General features: G+C 45.2%; 2 protein-coding genes and 1 long non-coding RNA gene across 3 annotated transcripts; 1 reads left to right on the top strand and 2 right to left on the bottom strand.

Moving 5' to 3' along the window:
• The first annotated feature begins 3,587 nt into the window (after window positions 1-3,587).
• Window positions 3,588-14,388, top strand: LOC148342290 (uncharacterized). The gene is made up of 3 exons (XM_088288118.1): window positions 3,588-3,600; window positions 9,948-11,260; window positions 14,374-14,388. The coding sequence occupies exons 1-3, from the start codon at window positions 3,588-3,590 to the stop codon at window positions 14,386-14,388; spliced, it is 1,341 nt and encodes a 446-aa protein (XP_088144244.1).
• LOC148342289 (uncharacterized) lies at window positions 14,135-15,821 on the bottom strand. Its single transcript, XM_088288364.1, has 2 exons — window positions 14,323-15,821; window positions 14,135-14,230 (listed from the first exon to the last, which is right to left on the bottom strand). The coding sequence occupies exon 1, from the start codon at window positions 15,704-15,706 to the stop codon at window positions 14,723-14,725; it is 984 nt and encodes a 327-aa protein (XP_088144490.1). The 5' UTR covers window positions 15,707-15,821; the 3' UTR covers window positions 14,135-14,230; window positions 14,323-14,722.
• Window positions 15,822-20,870: 5,049 nt separating this feature from the next.
• LOC148342288 (uncharacterized) lies at window positions 20,871-21,562 on the bottom strand. The gene is made up of 2 exons (XR_015842311.1): window positions 21,320-21,562; window positions 20,871-21,227 (listed from the first exon to the last, which is right to left on the bottom strand). It is a non-coding gene; the product is annotated as an uncharacterized LOC148342288 (long non-coding RNA).
• Between the last annotated feature and the right edge of the window lie 563 nt (window positions 21,563-22,125).

Here is a 22,125-nt window from a genome sequence, read left to right as displayed (position 1 = left end):
GAAGCGTGTCCCCACTCGATCACCTCCGACCGTGTTGCGTGGGCACGTACAGTCTTCCAGAGGGGCATCCCGCTGGAGCGCCGCCGTCCTCCTGCGCCTCCTGGATCCTCTGCTCCATTGCCCACTGCACGCCCCCCACCAATCGGTGGGCTGGCACCACGCTTGGAGGACCTTCCTCTTCCTCCCAGGGGTCGTGGATGCGGGACAACGCGTCGGGTTTGGTGTTCCGGACGCCGGGGCGGTAGGTCATGGTGTAGTTGAAGCGACTGAGGAGAAGCGCCCAGCGCGCTAGTCGGGGGTTGAGTCTCTTCATGAAGCGGATGTAGGATAAGTTCTTGTGATCGGTGAAGATGGTAAACGGTTCCTTGGTGCCCTCCAGCCAGTGCCGCCACTCCTGGAGAGCCAGAACCACGGCCAGAAGCTCCCGGTTGCCCACGTCGTAGTTCGCCTCCGCAGGCGTGAGTCGGCGAGAGAAGAAGGCGCAGGGGTGGAGTCGCTGGTCGACCGGAGACCGTTGGGAGAGGACAGCCCCCACTCCTGAATCAGAGGCGTCCACTTCTACGACAAAGGGAAGATCAGAGTCAGGGTGGTGAAGCACAGGCGGGTTAGTGAAAGCCTCTTTCAGGCTCGTAAACGCTGCTTCGGCGATACCGTCCCCTGTGAAGCGAGTCTTTGTGGACGTGAGGCGGGTGAGCGGCAGGGCCTGGCGGCTATAATCTTTAATAAATCGTCTGAAAAAGTTCGCGAAGCCCAGGAAGCGTTGGAGTTGTTTGCGGATGGCTGGCACCGGCCAGTCCACCACCGCACGAGTCTTGGCCGGGTCGGCCTTGAGCTGTCCATTTTCTACTATGAACCCCAGGAAGGGGACGGAGGCTTGGTGGAATTCGCATTTTTCGGCTTTTACAAAGAGCTTATTTTCGAGCAGCCGCTGCAGAATGGCGCGAACGTGCCGTTGGTGCTCGCCAACGGTGCGGGAAAAAATCAGGATGTCGTCCAGGTAAACGAAGCAACATGTGTTTAGCATGTCCCTCAGGACGTCGTTTATGAGCGCTTGGAATACGGCTGGGGCGTTGGACAAGCCAAAAGGCATAACTAAATATTCAAAGTGCCCTAGGGGGGTTTTGAACGCGGTCTTCCACTCGTCGCCCTCCCTGATCCGGACCAAGTGATAGGCGCTTCGCAGGTCTAGTTTCGAAAAGATGGTAGCGGACTGTAAGGGGGCGAACGCGGAGTCCAGTAACGGCAGCGGGTATCTATTCTTGATCGTGATTGCATTTAACTCCTTGTAATCGACGCATGGTCGCAAGCTCTTATCCTTTTTCTCCACAAAAAACATACCCGCCCCGACCGGGGACGTGGAGGGGCGAATCAGACCCGCGGCCAGCGATTCGGTGATGTAGTCTTTCATGGCGCCTTGCTCGGGCTGGGAGATCTTGTAAAGGCGAACTGAGGGAAGTACCGGATTCGGAAGGAGATCGATCGCGCAGTCGTACGGGCGGTGTGGAGGCAAGGATTTGGCGCGCTCCTTGCTGAACACGGCGCGGAGGTCATGGTAAATTGCCGGCACGTTTTCGAGATTGACCGCTTTGTTCGGAACTACATTAATTTGGCGGCCCTCTTCGGCCGACCGTAGGCAATGAGCGTAACAGAAAGGGCTCCAGCTTTGGACCGCTAGCCGACCCCAGTCGATGTCCGGGTTATGCGCCTTCAGCCACGGAATCCCTAGGACGACCGGGGCTGCTCTAGCCGGCATAACAAAAAACGAGCGCCTCTCTAGGTGGTTACCGGAAAGTTTTAGCGTTAGGGGCTCGGTTAACCGCCGAATGTCGGCTAACAAGCGACCGTCGAGGTCGCACAGCTTCTCGGACCGGTCGAGGTCCGTGACGGTGCACTCGAGTTGGCCGACTAACCCTGCATCTATGAAGCAGTCATCCGCGCCCGAATCGATTAACGCCCGGATTTTAATGGTGGTGTTTCGACCTATGAGTTCCGCCTCCACCTCCAACCTCCGAGTGTTGCCGGTCTGGACCGGCCCGTTCTCTGGGACCTCAGGCTGCTCCTCTCGGGGGTTGGAGCTCGCGGTGGAAGCGTCCGCGGACTCGCAGCACTCCTCGCGGCGCGCGGGCGACCCTCGACGGTTGGCCCGACGGGGGCAGGCGACCGCTCGGTGACCCTGGAGACCGCAGTAGAAGCACGCCCCGGAACCACGGCGTCTCTCTCGCTCCCGGTCGTCGAGGCGGCTGGCTCCCAGCTGCATCGGCTCGTCGGCTGGCAGCGGCTCGGGCACCAGGTAGCGTGGCGGCTCGTGGCGTCGCAGCTCCAACCCTCGCTCGCGGCGGCGCTCTCGCAGACGATTGTCGAGCCGGATGGCCAGGGTGATGAGCTCCTCCAAGGTCTCGGCGTCGTCTCGCGCCGCCAGCTCGTCCTTGAGGGCGGGACTCAGCCCTCTCCGGAACACCGTCCGCAGGGCGCAGTCGTCGAAGCCACTCTCGGCGGCGCGGACCCGGAAGGCGATTGAGTAATCCGCTACCGAACGGGAGCCTTGCGTGCAGTCCAAAAGTTCCGCTCCTGCTTCCTTTCCCCGGATCGGGTGGTAAAACACCCTCTCGAACTCCGCAATGAACGCGGGGAACGAAGAGCGGACTTCCGGGCGCGCGTTGCTCACAGCCATTGCCCAGGCGCTAGCTTGGCCAGTCAGGAGGCTCATCATGAACGCTACCTTCGCATTATCGTGAGCGTAAGTAAGGGGCTGCTGGTCAAAGATCAGCCGGCAATGATGGATAAAGGGACCGCATAGGCCGGGTTCTCCGCCGTAGCGGTTGGGATGGGACAAACTGGGCTCTCGGAATGGCATGCCCGCGACCGGTTGCCCGGTCGGGACCGCCACGGGGGTCGGGGCTACAGGGGCTGCCAAGGTGCCCAGATGGGCACCGAGGCTCGTGAGCTGGTGGGTCAGCTGGCCGACCGCATCGCGGAGCGTCGCGAGTTCGGACGCCTGCTGCCCTATCATGCGTCCTTGACTGGCTATAGCTGAAAATACCTTCGCTGAGTCAGCGGGATCCATGGTCGGATTATTCTCTCAGGACCGCTTTCCAGCCTCGGCTGGGAAGCGGTGGAAGGTGGATCCTTAATCGCAGACTCAGGAGGAATTGATTGACAGGATGTTTATTGGAAGCCGTCAAGCAATACACAATAATCACTATGATGCAGTATCTATAAATTTAGTAACCGCAAGGGTTCTATGAGTACAGCCGCCGGAGAGGCGAAACACAAAACGCTGGGAGACCGAGTCACTCCAGGAAAAAATAAGGAATCAACAGAAAACGCTTGCAACGCAAGAAACCGAAAAACAATGCTTACCACGAAAGGGTGAAGACAAAATCCAATTGAGACGATAAACTTAAAGCGAGCCAAAGAGTAGCTGGTGAAATTCAAAACATGAAAACGCAAACAACAGAACGAGAGCAAATCGCGAGCAGAAAATCTGTGAACGAGAGCATGAGCAATAGCATGAGCAACGTGGGACAATAATCCGACGCGGGTATGTCCGCGTCGGCTGCTTAAGTAGTCCAATGATTAGTGTCTAAATGACATTCAGCTGTGGCGATCGGGAGCGCGTCTCGCTCGTGGCCGCTTCCCGGAGCGGAGCCGCCGGGCCACGCCCACTTGCTGGAGACGCCGCAGACGGATCGTGACAACTTTGTGGAATAAAAGAAGAGAACGAAGCAGGTTTGTACACGTCTTACTCTCATTTGCTTTGTAAAGAACGACTTTCTATCGTTAAAAATATGCATCACAACATTAAGTTGTTTGGGGAAATCGTTCAAGGTTATTGCCGTTTTATTTTTAAATATTGCCGTTTACTTGCAGGTCTGCTTAACATTTGTTTATGCCAAATGAAATCAGTACCGAAAATATATGCCAAAGAATAACCATTTGTGGGGGGTAAACTCCGTGTTTTTTTCCCAGTTTAAAGTTTGAACTGATTATTTAACATTTTACATATTCCAGTTGTTATATGTTGTTAAAGAAATTAAGTTTGTCATGTCATCATGTTTCAAAACTATGCTGACAGATGTAGTGTATTTTTATATCCACTGTTGGAGTTGAGCCACCGAGAAAAAGAGAAACATTTAGTAAATGAATCTTAAAAGCCAAACTTACTCCAATGCGTGTTCGTTTTTTGTACTCAAGAATAGGGTCAAATAAAGACTCAACAACAACTGATTAGAGTTCCGATATTTTAGTTTCTTTGATTTCTGGAGTTCAGGAAATAGTACAAAGACAGATATATGGGCGGCTTTTTCTTAATCTGACGAGAAACTGTACTCATACGAGTACAATCGAAAAATGGCGCGCTGATCTCAGCCCAGCCTCACATTGTCAAGGGTCATGTAGGTTGAATCGGTCGTCCTTGCTCCCTTCCCCCGGCCCGGCCCACGTTCCAGGTCCAAGGCTGACCTTCTCAGGCAGGCGGCAGTCTCTCCGTCTCTCCTGCTCACATTCCCCTGTAATCTTGTCAGTGTACAGATTGTGTGGTGTATGTTTTCACAGATCAAATTGTGTGTTTTTGGGTGTTCTTGATAGCGTCCCTGTGACGTCCTCCCCTGCCCAACTTGATATGTTTGTATCTTCTATGGCCTATGTGGAGAATGTGTTTTATTGTATTTGTCCATGAAGTGCGATCTGGTTTGTCATCAGTTTGACCTGAGCAGACTGAATCTGTTTGTTCTGAATGAGAGTGTGGGTCATAAAATTCTATGTGTGCAAGTTTGAGGTCTTCCATTTAAACTAAGTTATATAAATTTAGCATATGAATGCATCAGTAAACACCATGACTACAATCCCAGTCAATCTTATCGATGCACTGTACTTCTACTTTCATTTGATAAATGCTTTTTGTTCAATCAATGTTGAACATATTCAGTAAATATGAACCGGCTAAATTAAATAATTGACCTTCTGTCCCGTAAGTGTTTAAAATAATGCCAGCAATCGTAATACAAACCTTCAATATTCATGTCCGGTGTGGCCATTCCCTATAAGAAGGGAAGGCCGGAGAGAGGGGACACCTTTCCCTTTTTTCTTTTTGTGGAGTCTTCTTTTGACATCAGCATGGGACGAGAATAAAATCTCTTTCTAACCAAAATGACTGGGTCAGAAAATTTTTTACCATCACCAATTCTGCCATGCTCGGCGACCTGTCCGGAGGGAAGCTGAGCCAGACCCACACATCAACAACAAAATATACCTCATTTTTGGCATTTTGCTCCATTGAGGGTCTCAGGGTGCTGGGGCGCAGGCGTTCAACAGCCGGCCGGCTGAACTTTCGGTGAGATGCTTTTACTCACAATGGGTGTTGTGCGCCTGTGTCCAAGCAGTCGGGGCTTTTGGGGTCGTTAAAGAGAGCTTGTGCGTGTGGGTCTGCTGGCTGATTGGTCATGGAAAATGTCCCTGTGTTAGTTTCAATTATTGTTTAAACAAGAGGCCTCTATAATGATTAAGACATTAAAAGATGTCAAAGTAACCGCACTATGAAAGAACATTAGAAAAAGTATAAAAAAAATAAATAAATAAATGAAAAAAAAATGATGATAGGAACTAAGTAAATTGGGACTAGTGTGGGAGAAATGTGCAGAAGATAAAGAAAAGAAAGGTCTAGTGTTTAAAGAGATGAGAAATAAGAAGTGTAAAACTATACCTCTAGACAACATAGTCGTGAATAAGCTCAGTTTCAGCACAGACCCTGGCCAGGGTGTAAATTTTAGCAGGAAAACTATGTACTGAAAATAGAAATAATGAAGAGAAGCACACTTCCACGAATCGTATTGGGCACTTTGTGGCATGGAACTCAGTAAGGATCGAGGCGTACCGTTGTGTGGAGGGCCTGACGGTTTCGCTGGTACGTAGCAAGAGTAATGAATTAAGTTTGGGCCGGTTTGACTCCGCTGTTCAGATACGTACACTGTGATTACTCTTGTTCTGGTAAAGGCCACACAAAATCAAAAACCTGGCTACCATCTACTGTGGGACCAAGAAGTCAGGCAGCCCCCACGCAGGAGATAAGGGGTGATAGTTATCAACCAGTGCCAGTCCCTCCTTTGTAGAAAGAATTGCCCCTTCTAAAACCCAAATGTGATTGCATTAATATTCCGTTTTATCAGTTCAACTAACGCGTGTGCGTCCAAGTGTGCATTGAAAGATGCAGCATAAAAATTTTTTAAAATTTTGGATAATAACTAAAGCAAAATTAGAATGAGAAAGATAATTGGCTACATAATAATTGGGGTGAAATTAATCTTCTTTGCAAGAAGCGGTCATATAAATAGAGAAATCTAAGATCATAAAAGGATGAATGCATGTTCTGTGGAATGTGGTTTGTCAACACGGAAACGCCCTGAGTGATGAAAATGTTAAGATATGGTTAAGGAACAGGTCTCTTTGACGGCAAAAGTCTGACTATGGTAAACAATTGATAATTAGACCTCAATGAAGTGATTGTGCAGTTGAAAAAGTTCAAAAAAGAAGAGCTAAATTATAATTGACGTGTTCATGGGGATTGAATATGAATCATAAACAGAAGACAAAACCAATTGGCATTGGCATTTGTAAAATATGATGAGGGATTAAGTTTGTGAGCTCTTATGGGAGACGGCGCGAGACGCGAATGGATTGAAGCTTCCGCCAGTGACCCGTCCAATAGTGTCACCACCACTCAGCTGTGCCGGGTGGCCGTCCTCGAGGGCGTGCGCCTCCCAGTTACTGACATCATGCGAAACAGTCCGTCAATGAGAAACTGCTCATCAGTATGAGTAGAACCCCCGTTTTTGCATCGATGAAAGAAAATATTGGATTGGATGGAGAAAAAGAATTGTTACACCTGCGGGTTCAGAGGGCCAAGAGTGCTAATTCACTGGGAAAGGAAAAAAGAATATGGGAAAAATAAATAAAATAAAACAGGGGGAAGCAGTTAATGCAGCAGCCGACGCATGCAGCTCCCATTGCGTCTGCTCTTTCCGTTTCCGCTGCCACCGCAGGCTTGTTGTCCGCACCGGCCGGTCAACAAGGTCACGTAACAGAAGTAGGGGTGGTTTTAGACATGGGTTGTGAGTGGGACGTTCTTTTGCTGTGGGGTCACTGGGTGATGAGTGGTCCAAACCGAGCCACTTCCTGAAATGTGCCATCCTGTGGTCCAGCGCCATGCCAGTCACAAAGAGGTCCACTAGCACCGGGGCGCCATCGCTACCCCCTCCTCCGACAACGCTTCTATGGCTTCCAAACGCACACTTGACGCCTCAGCCCGATTGGGACCACATTCCACGATAGGGGTGCCCGCGGAGCCTCAGCATTCAACGACCGGCAAGTCTTGGCATTCAGGTGACGATTGATGGACAACAGTTTTAGATGGTGGAACAAGATATTCCACGCTTTGCAAGCTTCTTCAGCATATCCCAATGAGCAACAATACTGTCATGCTTGTGGGACTCTTGAGATTGGCCAAGTCACTGCCGTGGACTGAATTTGACTGTGCACATCCGGCGGGGAAGCATATGTTGTCCTCCGTTCCAGTCGACTGGGCAGCTCTGAGACCAGGGTCTCCATCCTCCCGCGGGTCGTACGTCCTGTTCCTGCTCTGGTCTCTGAATTGTCTCTGTTCACTGAGCCACAAATCACATTCACTATCGGTGCGCATCATCATACTAAAGATTTAGGCCCATTGGTGAAGACGGTTGGCGGAGTTAATTTCAGATGTAGAATACTCCATGTGACTTGCAGGGTGTGGTGTTTCAGCACCCATTGCGAATTCCTCTGTTATGGAACATCTTCAGAATTTCGACACTATGGTGGACCCGGGGTCTGACTGATGTTGTGCTCTGCTCCACAGCTTCTCCAATTTGTTTTTGCAATATCTGCGAAAGTTTTTATATTATTGTGAAAGAAATTAAGTTTGTCATGTCATCATGTTTCAAAACTATGCTTACGGGTTAATAGAAGGTCACAAAAACATGGACCTCTTAAACATGAGTTCAGTGGTAACAGAGTTGTGTCTATGCTGGCAGTTTAGCAGGAAGCCACAAAAACAGATGCACGTCTTGAACCGTGTTTGACAGAAAACCGTTTAGCTCGCATTGAACAGAAGTGTGATAAAGTCAAAGTGTTCATGTTTTTCCATTCTTTATGAGTTGACATCTACAAATTGCTTTGCTGCGCTTCAATAAAACGCCGCACAGGAGCGGGAACGCTTTTCTCTTTGGCGGACTGCTCCTCGCGAGTGACAAAGACAATCTTGGCTGGGTGATTCATTTGTGCACACTTGTCTCGTTTTTGACAAAAACTGTGCACACTGCGGCAAAAAGATCAATGGCGGTTGATGAATTTTAGTGGATAAAGCACAAAGGATTTTTTTTTTTTTTTAAATAAATCAAGTACGTATTGGTCTTATTTATGAAAATTTTACTGGCTCGGTCAATGAACCTCCGGTGGCTCTGCACTGTTTTGTGCTCGTGTGCATAGTTTCACCTCATCCAAACATTTAAAATACATTTAATGCATCCACCCAGGGTTGCACGGATCTCGATCAGTGAACAAGCGCATGCTGCAAGGAATGCATCTGCATCTTTGGCTTACTATGGGCTTAAAAAGGGAGTACGCCACAACCCCCTTTTCTACCAAAAAGCCCAGGAACATTTAGTTCTATCTCTAAATGCAAAAATAAATTGTCATGATCCGTGTCGGTCATGGCAGGGCTTTGTTGTCATTTTTCACGTCCCATGCCTTGTCCTTGTTTTTGTTTACCCCGGTCAGCTGAGTAGGGGCGTTTCCCCTCAGCTCTCCGTTCCCTCCAGCCACGCACCTGTTCCCCCTTAGCCCCGCACACCTGACTCCCATCTGCTCCCCTAATCAATGGACTACTTAACCACCCCGTGCCGACAACTCAGCGTCGGCGCATTGCCCCATTTGCGGACAGCACTGCCATTGCTTTGCCCTTTCCTCATGCCACCGTTACTCTTTGCTGTCATTCCTGATCATAGCTCGTAGTCACTTGTTATTGTCCCCGTTTCACAGTCTAGTTCAGTTCTGTCCTGTCGCGCCCTTGTTCGTCCTCATTGTTTTGTTATTTTGTCCCTAGTACCTTGTTGCCTTTTGGTTTCGTTTTGTTGAATAAATTCCCTTTAGGTTACCCTAATCCCGGCTTCCTCGCATTTTGGGTCCACCCCCTCCTCGCCGACCGGCGAACCTAACAGAAATACTTGGAAACATATTTCACTTGAAGGATTCCTATTTTATCAATGACATTATGTTGCGATGGCCCCCAGTGGCCCCCAATTATATGTTAGGGTCCCACAACAGGTGTTCCATCAGACGCACACAATAGCCTGTGTGTGCTAACTTCAGCTCGCTTCCAGAAACGTCTGTGACTCTGTCAGGAATTAAATCTGGCATCAGCCGCAACGTGCTTCCTTTTTAAATGCTCGTTTATCACAGTTGTGCTGCTAAAGGGAGGTTTACATCGTAGGACGTAATTTTGTGAAATGCCCCCATGGTCCGGTCCAAATCGGGGTCGCACGCATTGCTCCGTGTGCGGCGAGCACAAGTCAAGGTAGCATGGTAGAAACAATATAAGTCGAAGTCGCCGCCTGAGGTTTGACTTGACCAAACCAAATTTGTCTTTTTGTGTCCTGCAGACGTCAGACAAAATGATCTCTGTTCTGTGAAAGGGGAGCCAGATTTGACTCACATCAAAAAGGAGGAGGAGGAGGAGGCGGAGATCAACAAGTCACCAGTGAACGTTGTCCCTATAAAGATTGAAGATGAAAACAAGGATGAGAGTGAGGACAACAGAGGGGCGGAGCCTACAAGCAGCAGTTCAAGTCATCACGTGACAACAGAAGGTGATGAAGACCACTGGGGGCCATCACAAACACATAATGAGGACACATTATCAGACGCTCATGACAATGATGATGATGATGATGGGCAAGCCAAAGGTGAAAGGGCATGTCACTCTGACTCATTCACTTCAAAACTGTCTTTAAAAGGGCACAGAAAAACACACAGTGGTGAAAAACCTTTTTCCTGCTCGGTTTGTGGCAAAAGCTTCTCTCGAAAGTCTCATTTTGTAAGGCACACAAGAACGCACAGTGGAGAAAAACATTTTTCCTGCTCAGTTTGCGGAAAAGGTTTCTCTCAAAAGGCAAGGTTAATAGCACACAAAAGAATGCACAGTGGAGAAAAACCTTTTTCCTGCTCAGTTTGTGGGAGACGCTTCTCTGTAAAGTCAAATTTAACTTGTCACACAAGAACACACACTGGAGAAAAACCTTTTTCCTGCTCAGTTTGTGGCAAGAGTTTCTCTCAAAAGTCGCATTTAATAATTCACACAAGAAAACACAGTGGAGATAAACCTTTTTCCTGCTCAGTTTGTGGCAAAAGCTTTGCTTATAAGCCAAATTTAACTTGTCACACAAGAACACACACTGGAGAAAAACCATTTTCCTGCTTGGTTTGTGGTAAAAGCTTTTCTCAAAAATCAAATTTAACAAGTCACACAAGAACACACAGTGGAGAAAACCCTTTTTCCTGCTCAGTTTGTGGAAAATGTTTCTTTCATAAGGCAAATTTAACAAGCCACACAAGAACTCACAGTGGAGAAAAACCCTTTTCCTGCTCAGTTTGTGGCAAAAGCTTTTCTTATAAGTCAAATTTAAAAAGGCACACAAGAACACACACTGGAGAAAACCCTTTTTCCTGCTCAGTTTGTGGCAAGAGTTGCTCTCGAAAGTCTCATTTGATAAATCACACAAGTACACACACTGGAGAAAAAACATTTTCCTGCTTGGTTTGTGGCAAAAGCTTCTCTCAAAAGTCAAGTTTAACAGAACACACAAGAACACACAGTGGAGAAAAACCTTTTTCTTGCTCAGTTTGTGGAAAATGCTTCTCTCAAAAGGCACATTTAACAGAACACACAAGAATGCACAGTGGAGAAAAACCTTTTTCCTGCTCAGTTTGTGGAAAATGCTTCTCTCAAAAGGCACATTTAACACAACATACAAGAACACACAGTGGTGAAAAACCATTTTCCTGCTCAGTTTGTGGCAAAAGCTTCTCTGTAAAGTCAAGTTTAACAGATCACACAAGAACACACACTGGAGAAAAACATTTTTCCTGCTCAGTTTGTGCCAAGAGTTTCTCTCAAAAGTCGTATTTACGACGCCACACAAGAACACACAGTGAAGACAAGACATTCAGTTGCAGCGTTTGTGCTAAAAAATTCTCCACTAAACAGCATGCGGAGAGTCACAATTGTGCTGGTGAGAAAAGCAGCGATCCTTGAAGCTTAAAAAAAAGAAAACAAAAAACTGAAGGAACTGACTCTTTGTGGTAAGATGTAAATGTGATTTTGAATAAAATACGATATATTGAATTTTGCAAAGCTTTTTTATTGACATTAAGCGTGTGATCCGTGCCAGAAGAACCATTGTGTCTGAGTATTTGTATTTGTATTTGTTTTTATTTTTGAAAGTATACAGGGACAGTGCATATTAATCAAACAGTTTCCTGTAAATATGCCAAATTATAGCCAATGGCTAATTTGCATCCGTTGTCCCTGAGTGATGATGATCTTTTTTTTGTTTTCATATCAAACATTGTTAATGAAATTAATTGCCTTTGCCTGGAACATTTGTTCACATTATGCTTTTCAGTTGTCTTTTTAGCCGTACTTAATGGAAAAGGTGTGAGAAGAAACTGTGCTTATGAAATCGTTGCCTTCCACAGTCATCAATAAAATCACGTGTTCCACTTGCTCAACTGGCCTTCATTACGCTTTGTGAAAAGGTGAAAAACGTAACTAGAAGTTGAACTATAAAAAGAACAAGAAAGAGAAACGCAAGCAGTCTCAGTTTCTCTCAAAGGTTTTGGAATGTCAGGAGTTGGCAACCTGATGGCGACTGGAGTCAGCGCTGGTTTTCTCGCTGTGTTTGGCTGGCTCGTATATGAATGGTCCATTGAACATAACTCAAACTCTTCAAATATCCCCTCACATACATTTAATATTTCGCTTTCTGAATAAATTTCTGACTGGCTAAATACACTTTCTAGGTTGAGCTCCATCAAGCGTTTGGCATTTGTTGCTAAGCAGAATCTCACTTCGGAAAAATATACCAAATATTTTTTTTCATGCTTTATTATATTTTTTATAGATTGGATTATTTATATAGTGAAATAGGGAAATATTAAAATGTAAAATTGGAAATCACATACAGACTTAATTCAATTAATAACAAATATAGAAACATTTTATAAATATTGAACTCATTGAGAAGAGTCCTGATCTTGAAATAAATATTGAATTATAAAAAAATACTAAAAAATTAATTCAATAACCCGACCCCGGATGAGCGGCAGAAAATGGCTGGATGGATGGAATAATTTAAATTGCATACATATTCAAATGAACAAATATGTTAAGAAATATTCAAGTGTGAAATAAAAAGGTTTAAATTAATATTTATATAATTTCACATATTAAAATAATTGAATAAATATTGTAGTATTACATAAGCAAGCTTAAATATACATTGAAATAAATGAAAAAATAAGTTGTGTATTTTTAAATGGCCTAATTTAGATATGGGAAGTAATTCTCTTTATGGAACTATGAAGGGACTGGAGCTCACAGAAGTGACCAGTCTTGGTTCTGAAGTTCCGATGTAACCAGATACTGCCCTGAGAGAAAATAGGCCTGAGCATTGTTTATGGTGGGGGCAATTCTCTCGCCAGGTCAGTGACCTTCCAGGGTATGAGAGTAATTTAAGGTGGTCACGAGTAGACTGGTCATATCAACGGGGAGACGCACCTGCTCTCCCTCTGGGGGACTTTTGGAGGGAAATCCCAAAGACTAGCGGGATGGGAATGCATATGCAACAAGGGAAAATTAGATATTCATGTCCTATTTGGGCATTCCGTATAAGAAGGGAATGTCTGAGAGGGGGCTCACACGTTTTTGGGGAGACTTCTTTTGACATCAGCATGTGACGAGAATAAAATCTTTCTTCTTTCTTTGGTTCTTTTCCATCACCAATCCAGCCTTGCTCGGCTGCCTCTCCGGAAGGCAGCAAGGACCCACACTTCAAAGACAAAATATACTACATATTGAAAGAAAAATAATACTCAAATATTGAAATAAGTATAGAATTGAATGAATAAACAACAAAGAAATAAATACCTCCTGGAAAATATCATTATTTGCAACATTTGTCAACATTTTTCTTTCTTGCACATTCTTAAACAGTCGTAATTTTTTTTTTTTTTTACTTTTACTTTTTAAGTTACTTCAGTGCATTTCACACCTTAGCCTTCGGGGAATTCCTACTTTGTTCTACTTGAATAAATCCCCATCAAAATACCATCATTTATGACACCACGGCTGGACAAATAATATCCAGAAACACACTTACGCACCACTGAGTGAGTGTTGGACGATATAGCTTCTCTTGAAAGGTCCGACTTGAAAATGTCCTTGCAAGTGTATCTGCAATTAAATCCACGCTTATCCCTCCTTCGGCCATTGTGGTTTAAAAAAAAGCAAGAATATATTTCAGATTTTCGAACGGTTGCCAGTTACGACTTTTTGGTGTGTTGATTCGGCAGAACGCTGCCCCCTCACGAGTGAGTATCCAATCACAAAACGCGTTCATCACCCTCAGCATAAGGCCAGCGAAAAGGCTCACTGTAACCAACTCGTGATCTGATTGGCTATCGCAACCGTCGAACAAATATGAAAGCTCATTGACTTTGACAGAAGAGATGCTCGCACAATTGCATCTTAAGGCCTCGGAATGCATAATGCCCGCTCCCCGTATTGTGAAACCTGCCTGGCAACACGAGCGAGCGGAATTCCGATTGGATTCAAAACCCTCACCTAAAAATACAACGCTCAGCTATAATATTACATCAATGCGACGATTATGATATTTTTTTTTTATTGATTATGTTTGGCCAGCAGAGAAGGCATTGAAGGCCCAACACTGAGTTACTTAATAGCCTAAATTAAACTTTACTTTCATCAATAGAGTTAAAGTTATGCTTTATTGTAGGCGTTATGTAATTAATAGTGAAGGATTGTGTAGCGGCCCCTTGGTCTTGAAATAATGGCGGAGAGTTTCAACTGGTGTCGAGAAACTTTTATTGCTGAGCAATGGTCACATATACTGCACCGTGAAAACTATTAAGCAGAAAAACAAACACAAACTGTAACAGTAGTATATAAAGTAATTCACATTTTAGTAAATTTTGTATTTTATTGCATTGTCATACCTCGTTACGCTTTCCAAGGGCGCTAATAAACTGTTGTCTTTGCCTGGGCAGACGTTGATACACTGAGCGCGCCACCGGTAACGTATCAGGACACGATTTGTGACGTCGTGACCCGGAAGTTAAATAGACAAAACGAAGAAGAAATGAACCCCCTTAAACAAACACGGAAACGCCACTAGGTGGCACTGCAGGTCCACGACCTCCCATCCACACACATAAACAAAACAACAGCAATGCACCTTATCGGGCATTTACACTCCCACCAAATCCTAATACAATGAATGAACAATATACAAAGCGTGAATGAGTTGTACAGGATTTTCTTACATCTATTAAACCTGTCTGGTTAACTATGTGTGTGGGTTATCGAACAGACGAACCAACAAACAAAATGTCTCATTTAGTCACCTAAAAGAAGCACTAATTTTTGGATAGGTCTCTCAATAATTGAAGGTCTAAAAGAAGGGTCTGTTTGCTTTTGAGATTTTCGCTCTCCAACTTGCAATTTAACGCGACGCACCAAGCCATCACTACTTTGAACCGTCTCAATCACTCGTCCAAGTTGCCACAGATTCCTTGGGAGGTTATCATCCTTAACAATGACAATGTCATCTACTCGGAGGTTGCGACGAGGTGAGTGCCATTTCTGTCTTGTCGATATGTTCATCAAGTATTCCTTTTTCCAGCGGCTCCAGAACTGTTCGATAAGATATTGGACTCTTCTCCATCTCTTATTGGCATACAGGTCTTCCTTAACAAACATCCCAGGGGGAGGAAGAGCTACTTTGGATTTCATCATAATGAGGTGATTCGGTGTTATTGGTTCAAGTGCATTTGGATCATTAATTCCGTCTACTGACAATGGGCGGCTGTTCACAATAGCCATGGCCTCATAAAATAGTGTTCGGAGGGAGGGATCATCAAGTCGACCTGGGCATTGTGCAAAGGTGCTGTCCAACACATTCCTGACAGTCCTGATCTGGCGTTCCCAGACACCACCTGCATGACTGGCAGAGGGGGCATTAAACACAAACTCACACTGCTTCTCAGCCAGGAAGATTTCCAGCAGCTTAGCGTCACATTGTTTCAGCCCTTCCTTGAGTTCGTTTCTGGCACCTACAAAATTAGAACCTTGGTCACAGTGGAGTTGTCGAACAGTTCCCCTAAGACTAATGAAGCATCTCAATGAGTTGATGAAAGAGTCTGTTGACAAATCTTCAAGCATTTCGATATGAACAGCCCTCGAGTACAAACATGTGAAAATCAAGCCGTATCTTTTGTGTTCCTTCCGGGCTTTCTTCACAATGAAAGGACCAAAACAGTCCATGCCGCTGTACGTGAATGGTGCTGAGGCTTCAACTCGTTCTTTAGGTAGTTCTGCCATTTGTTGGGTCTCTGTTGGCCGCCTAAGTTTCCTACATAACACGCAGGCATGTATTAGCTTGGAAACCAGCTTGCCTCCTCCAATTACCCAGAATCCGTTTGCCCGAAGCTCATTTAGCGTCTGGCTCCGACCCTGATGGCATGTTTTAGCATGGAAATGGGACACAATCAGCTTGACAACGTGGCTGTTAGCTGGTAAGATGACTGGGTGCTTGACTTTGTGACAGAGCGAGGAGCCTTTTAATCTTCCACCAACACAGAGAAGTTCGTCAGACCAGATGGGGTTGAGACTGAAAAGAGTGTTTGTGTTTGGAAGATATTGTCCATCCTGAAGTATCTTGATCTCAGAGGCAAAGGCTTGTTGCTGAACAATCTTAATCAATCCTTTTGCAGCCCTTTCACGCTCATCAACCGTCACATGTTCGCTGTGCAGTTTCTGCTTAGATCCTAGTCTCTTGATTCTTGCAACTACCTTAAGAATCATTGTCCAAGAAGAAAACTGATCCAGACGTCTGAGGATGTCACTATAGTTCTTCGTTTCAGTTGCAAGTACTTGAATAATCTTCACCTCTGGATCGCCAACAAGCAATTCTGGTGGGCTGCTGGCCGTTAGATGCAATTCACGCTCCCAGAGAAACTTCGGCCCTCGCAGCCAGTTTGTTGAATGTATATCTGAGGCACAAAGACCTCGAGATGCATGATCAGCAGGATTTTCAGCAGTATCCACATAATGCCACTGACTGGGATCAGCGTTATCCCTTATCACTTGCACTCGATTCGCAACAAATATGTGGAACCTACGAGCATCGTTGTTAATGTATCCAAGCACGACTTGAGAATCTGTCCAAAATACCTCTGCATCAATTTTCATGTCAAGCTCACATTTTAACATGGCACTGATTTTTGTAGAAACCACTGCTGCGGCAAGTTCTAGCCTAGGAATACTTGTCACCTTTGATGGGGCAACCCTTGCCTTTGCAAACACAAGACTGCAGTGTACATCATTCTTGTCGTTTGTGTACCTTAGGTAAGAACATGCACCGTAACCGACGCAGCTGGCATCCGAAAAATGGTGCAACTCTACTTTCACAATGTTATGCAGGTCACATGGATGGTAACACCGTGGAATTGAAATTTCTTTCAACTTGTGAAAACCATTTAACCACCCCTCCCACCGTGGGGTAACATCTTCTGGGAGAGGATCGTCCCATCCGATGCCTCTGTGACAAAGTTCTTGAAGGATAAGCTTTCCCTTCAGACTGAATGGTGCGATGAATCCAAGCGGATCATAGAGAGAGGCAATGATGGACAGGCAACCGCGTCGGGTTGAAGGCTGATCTTGCAAACTAATATTGAAGCAGAAAGCGTCCGTTTTAATGCACCATTGAATTCCGAGTGCACGCTCTGAAGGGGATGGATCTAATCCAAGGGGTTCGATGGTTGCTGCTCTTTCCGAAGAATTTAAGAACGTGAGGGCTGCTTCCTTATTCGAGTTGAATTTACAAAGGCGCAGGCCTCCTCTACTGCACAATTCTTGTGACTCAATGATCAGTTTCTTGGCTTCTGCGACTGATGGAACGCTGACTAAACCGTCATCAACGTAAAAACCTTTCTCCACAAATGTCGAAGCTAGTGGAAAGAGGGATTTGTGTTGTCGTGCCAGATGTTTCAAACCAAAGTTGGCGCATCCTGGAGAGGAGGAGGCTCCGAAGAGATGAACTGTCATCCTGTACTCCTGTGGTTCCTTCTCCAAATCTCCACCTTTCCACCAGAGAAATTTCAAATAATTTCGTGATTCAGGAGTAACAGAGAACTGATAGAACATTCTTTCGATATCGCATATGATTGCTACTGCTTCCTTCCTGAAACGACAAAGGACACCTACCAAGGGATTAATTAAGTCAGGGCCGGTTAACAGCGTGTCGTTTAAAGAAATACCATGGAATTTGGCTGAACAATCAAATACGACTCTTAATTTGTCCGGTTTTCGGGGATGAAAGACGCCATGGTGCGGAAGGTACCACTCACTCTCTCCCTCAGATGCTGCCGGGGCAGGCTCCGCTTCACCTTTGTTAATAGTTTCTTCCATTGATTTGACGTATTGATCACAATATTGTTTATTGGCCTTTAACTTCTTCTTAAGACACTGTAGTCGAATTGTAGCTAGTCTCTTATTGTTTGGTAGGTTCGGTGGACCGTTACCTTTGAAAGGAAGGGGAAACTCATAATGTCCGTCTTTCTTTTGTGTGATGCGATCACTGAGGAACTGTATGAAATAGACATCATCCTGCGAAACATATTTATCTTCAGAATTTCTGTCGATGAAGTCTGATTCGAGAGCCTTCAGAACATCTGTAGTTGATGGACTTGGGATTTCCTTTACTGTCAGCCGATGCACAAAACTTTGACTTCCTTGTCTGTCTAGGTGGGGGTTTGATGAGCCAACAATACTCCATCCTAGTTCTGATCTCTGTGCATACGGTTGCATTTTGTCACCAATAACAACTTCAAGAGGAGCTAGTGCAGATGGACAGTCATGTCCAATCAGGAGTCCCACATCACAGTCTTGAAGTGGTGGTAGCTTATCTGCCAAGTGTCTGAGATGAGGCCACAATAATGCTGTTTCTTGTGTTGGTACATAGGACTTATCCACTGGGATGAAGTCTCGGCTGTAAGCCTTTTGCAGTGAGATGTGATTCTTGGAGTGCAGTCCTCTAACTTGAAGACCTTGGACGTTTTTGCTTGGTATGATTGTGTCAATAGCTGTCATAGTACTAAGTTTCAATTTTATTGGTCGTGCATCCACCTTCAGTTTGTCCAGTACATCCCTTAAAACAAACGTTGAGTCACTCTGTGTGTCCAGTATTGCATATGTGAGAACTTCTCTGTGTGGTTCTAGTACTGAAGATACAAAGACGGGGACAATACTCGAGGTGGCAGAAGCATGTCGTGTTGATGTATGAGACACAACATTGTGCAATTCCTGGTTCAGAGGTTCATTTGCGGAAGTGGAGTTATTGCTTATTGCTTCCACAGGTCTTTGGTTTCTGTCTTCGTGCAAACAGGTAGGGTGACGACGACTGCATATCTTACAAGTATGCCGTTTCTTACAATCTTTGGTAATGTGACCTTTTCTTAAGCATCCAAAGCAGAGGTGATTTTCATAAATGACTGCCCTTTTTTCTTCGCCACTTTTTGCTGCAAAGACGGGACATTTTGCGATCCCATGCTCTTCACTATCACAGACTGTGCAGGGCGGCTTTGCTTTAGTGCTGTTTGCTTCTTGATTCTCTTGAGCATATGTACTTACTTGTATATTTGTGTTTAGAGCGCTGGCTTTCTTCTGCGATTTTTCTTCTGTAGATTTGAAATTTATCAACAACGGAGAAGCAATGGGGTTACAAGCAATCCGTGCTTCTGTGTTCAGGAACTCAGTGAAGCATGCGAGATCTGGATAGTCTCCAGAGGTGTCAAGTTCTGCGACAACTATTCGACTCCACCTGCGCACAATCCATTCTGGTAATTTTTGGAGCAACTTGTGGTTTTCTTCGCAATCATTAAGAATAGCTAGTCCTTTAACATGTGGGATTGCCTCTGTGCAGCCTTGGAGGAAGTCTGCAAACTCCCGTAGTGCTTGTGAATTGTTAGCACCGATCTTTGGCCATCTCGCAAGCTTATCTCGGAAAGCCCTTTGTATGATGAATGGGTTCCCATATCTGTCCTGTAAGACTTTCCAGGCTCCTTTGTATGCATTCTCTGAATCTCGATAAAAGAAACTTTCTACAGCTGTGAGCGCCTCTCCTGTGAGATAATTTTTTAAATAAAACATTTTTTCACTCGGTGGGAGGGGTTTCCTATCAATAAGAGCAATGAATGACATCTTCCACTCTGTAAACCTTAAAGGGTCACCACTGAACACAGTTGGTTCAGGTGTTGGCAAGCGACTCATGCTTATTGAACTTGCGATTGCTTGGGCTAGGCTGCCAGATTCCCGAGTTATTGAGATTTCAGGGGGAGCTGCTTGATGAGGATGGAATGACACAGCATCTGGATTCAATTGAGGTTTAGTTTCTGTTCCATAGTAAGCGGGGTAAGTTTGGTCATGAAACTCTTCGTGTTTCTCAAAACCTCCGAAACTGTCATATGCTTTCATACGAGCTGCTGCTATAGCTACATCCTTTTCTGTTTGCAACTGCTGCAATTTTGCTCTCTCTTGTTCCAACTGTTGTTGCATTTCCACCTCCTTTTGTTTCATTTCTGAAAACATCTTTGCCTCTTTAAGTTTCCATTCACACTCTAGCTTGTGGAGATGTGCTTGTTGTGCTTGAATTTCTTTCATCGCCTTCGCTTGCTCTACCTTTGCAAGAAGCTCTGCTTGTGCGTCTGCTCTACTGCTGTGAGTAGCTGTTGAGCTGGAGTTGTTCGAGCAGCCTGATGACTCTGAGACGATTGTTTCGGTTTGGGTGTGGCCAAAAATAGATCCATACTCATCTTTGCTTAATATTTCTCTCACCCTTTCCTTCTCAAGCTGGTCATTAAATTCTTGGTTAACAGTCTCGAGACGTTTCGTAAGAAGATCACATATTTCCCCTGTTAGCATCACGCAGGCATCCATTTTTTTGACAATCTCGGGCGTAGTGTTACAATTACGTAGGATGGGTTCATACTGCTGGCTTACATCATTATGCTTTGCTTGAATGTGTTGCTTGAAGATGAGAAGGTCTTCCGATGAACAGAGGGTTTTTAGTTTTGTCCTTGTCTCCTTTGCGGCCAGCTTCCAATGATCAAAGGCCTTGTTAAAAGCCTTCTCACGTTTTTTAGTACCTTGTTCATTCATCTCTTGGCCTTTCTCTGTTAACTTTCTTTCGCGAGAGCTGGATCTGAGCTGTGTGTCGGTAGGACTGACTGCACCCTCTGCTGGAAGCGACATACTGTTTGTTTGTTCGTCTGCTCTAAGTCAAGTAGCCTTTGATTGTGCTATGCCTGAATTAACACATTTAAGCTGTAGTTACACCTTACTACAGAGTAACATTTACATCAAGCATTAACAAATAATGCACAACCCAAAGGATTCTTAGCATACAAGCAGGATGTCAGAAATAAAGGGTGTGCAGATTAACGGAAAGAGATGAAGAGGTGTAACATTAATTATGCAAAAGCACATGTACCTTGAACTCATCACCAATTTTAGAAACATGAGCAGTTGTGAATTAGTTCACAACATTTACCTTACAACAGCAAGTTATTATCAGGAAAGTTCAAATCTGCTAAATTTGCATGTCCATTTGAATTCTTGCCAGGTTATGAGAGCTGATTCATGGCAGTGTAGACTGGTTGGTACCGGGTTGATGGGTGTCTTTGGTTGATGGTGATTAACTCTTCACCAGGGATGGCAAGGCTTTGTGTTGCGTCGAGTTTTCACTGTAGCGGCCCCTTGGTCTTGAAATAATGGCGGAGAGTTTCAACTGGTGTCGAGAAACTTTTATTGCTGAGCAATGGTCACATATACTGCACCGTGAAAACTATTAAGCAGAAAAACAAACACAAACTGTAACAGTAGTATATAAAGTAATTCACATTTTAGTAAATTTTGTATTTTATTGCATTGTCATACCTCGTTACGCTTTCCAAGGGCGCTAATAAACTGTTGTCTTTGCCTGGGCAGACGTTGATACACTGAGCGCGCCACCGGTAACGTATCAGGACACGATTTGTGACGTCGTGACCCGGAAGTTAAATAGACAAAACGAAGAAGAAATGAACCCCCTTAAACAAACACGGAAACGCCACTAGGTGGCACTGCAGGTCCACGACCTCCCATCCACACACATAAACAAAACAACAGCAATGCACCTTATCGGGCATTTACAAAGAGACTCATCATAAATGCTACCTTGGTGCTGTCATGAACATTCGTGAGGGGCTCTTGATCGAAATTTAACCTAAATTAATGAATAAACTCCCCACAAAGGCCAGGTTCCCCCCCATAATGGGAGGGGTGAGGTAAATTTGGCTCGCGACTGTGGTAGCCGGGCGGGAGAGCTCCGGTCGCAAAGGCAATCGGGTCGGAACCCGAGACAGTGCGTGACAGCAGGCTACCTATGCGGGCATCGAAATTCTCAAAACGGTGGGCCAGCTGGCCAACTGCGTTGCGGGGGTCCGCAAGCTCAGTCTCCTGCTGTCCCACCAATCGTCCTTGGCTGGCCAGAGCCTTGTAAATCTTCTCTGTGTCCGCAGAGTCCATGGTCGGAATATTTTGTTATGGTATTTTCCATCACAGCTGGAAAATAGGATCAGGACTCTTCAAGCGCAGACACAGAGAGATTAATTTTAACAAAGATATTTATTTTTACAAAAACAGGAACACTATATATATATAAAATCATACGCAATACCGACAAAGTGCAACTAAAGACGCGA

This window comes from Idiotropiscis lumnitzeri, chromosome 2 (assembly GCF_059441095.1).
Source record: "Idiotropiscis lumnitzeri isolate Australia: NSW breed Sydney's pygmy pipehorse chromosome 2, RoL_Ilum_1.0, whole genome shotgun sequence".
Lineage (NCBI taxonomy): Eukaryota > Metazoa > Chordata > Actinopteri > Syngnathiformes > Syngnathidae > Idiotropiscis > Idiotropiscis lumnitzeri.
Note: the sequence above shows the minus strand (reverse complement) of the source record. Positions and strands in the feature narration are given on the sequence as shown.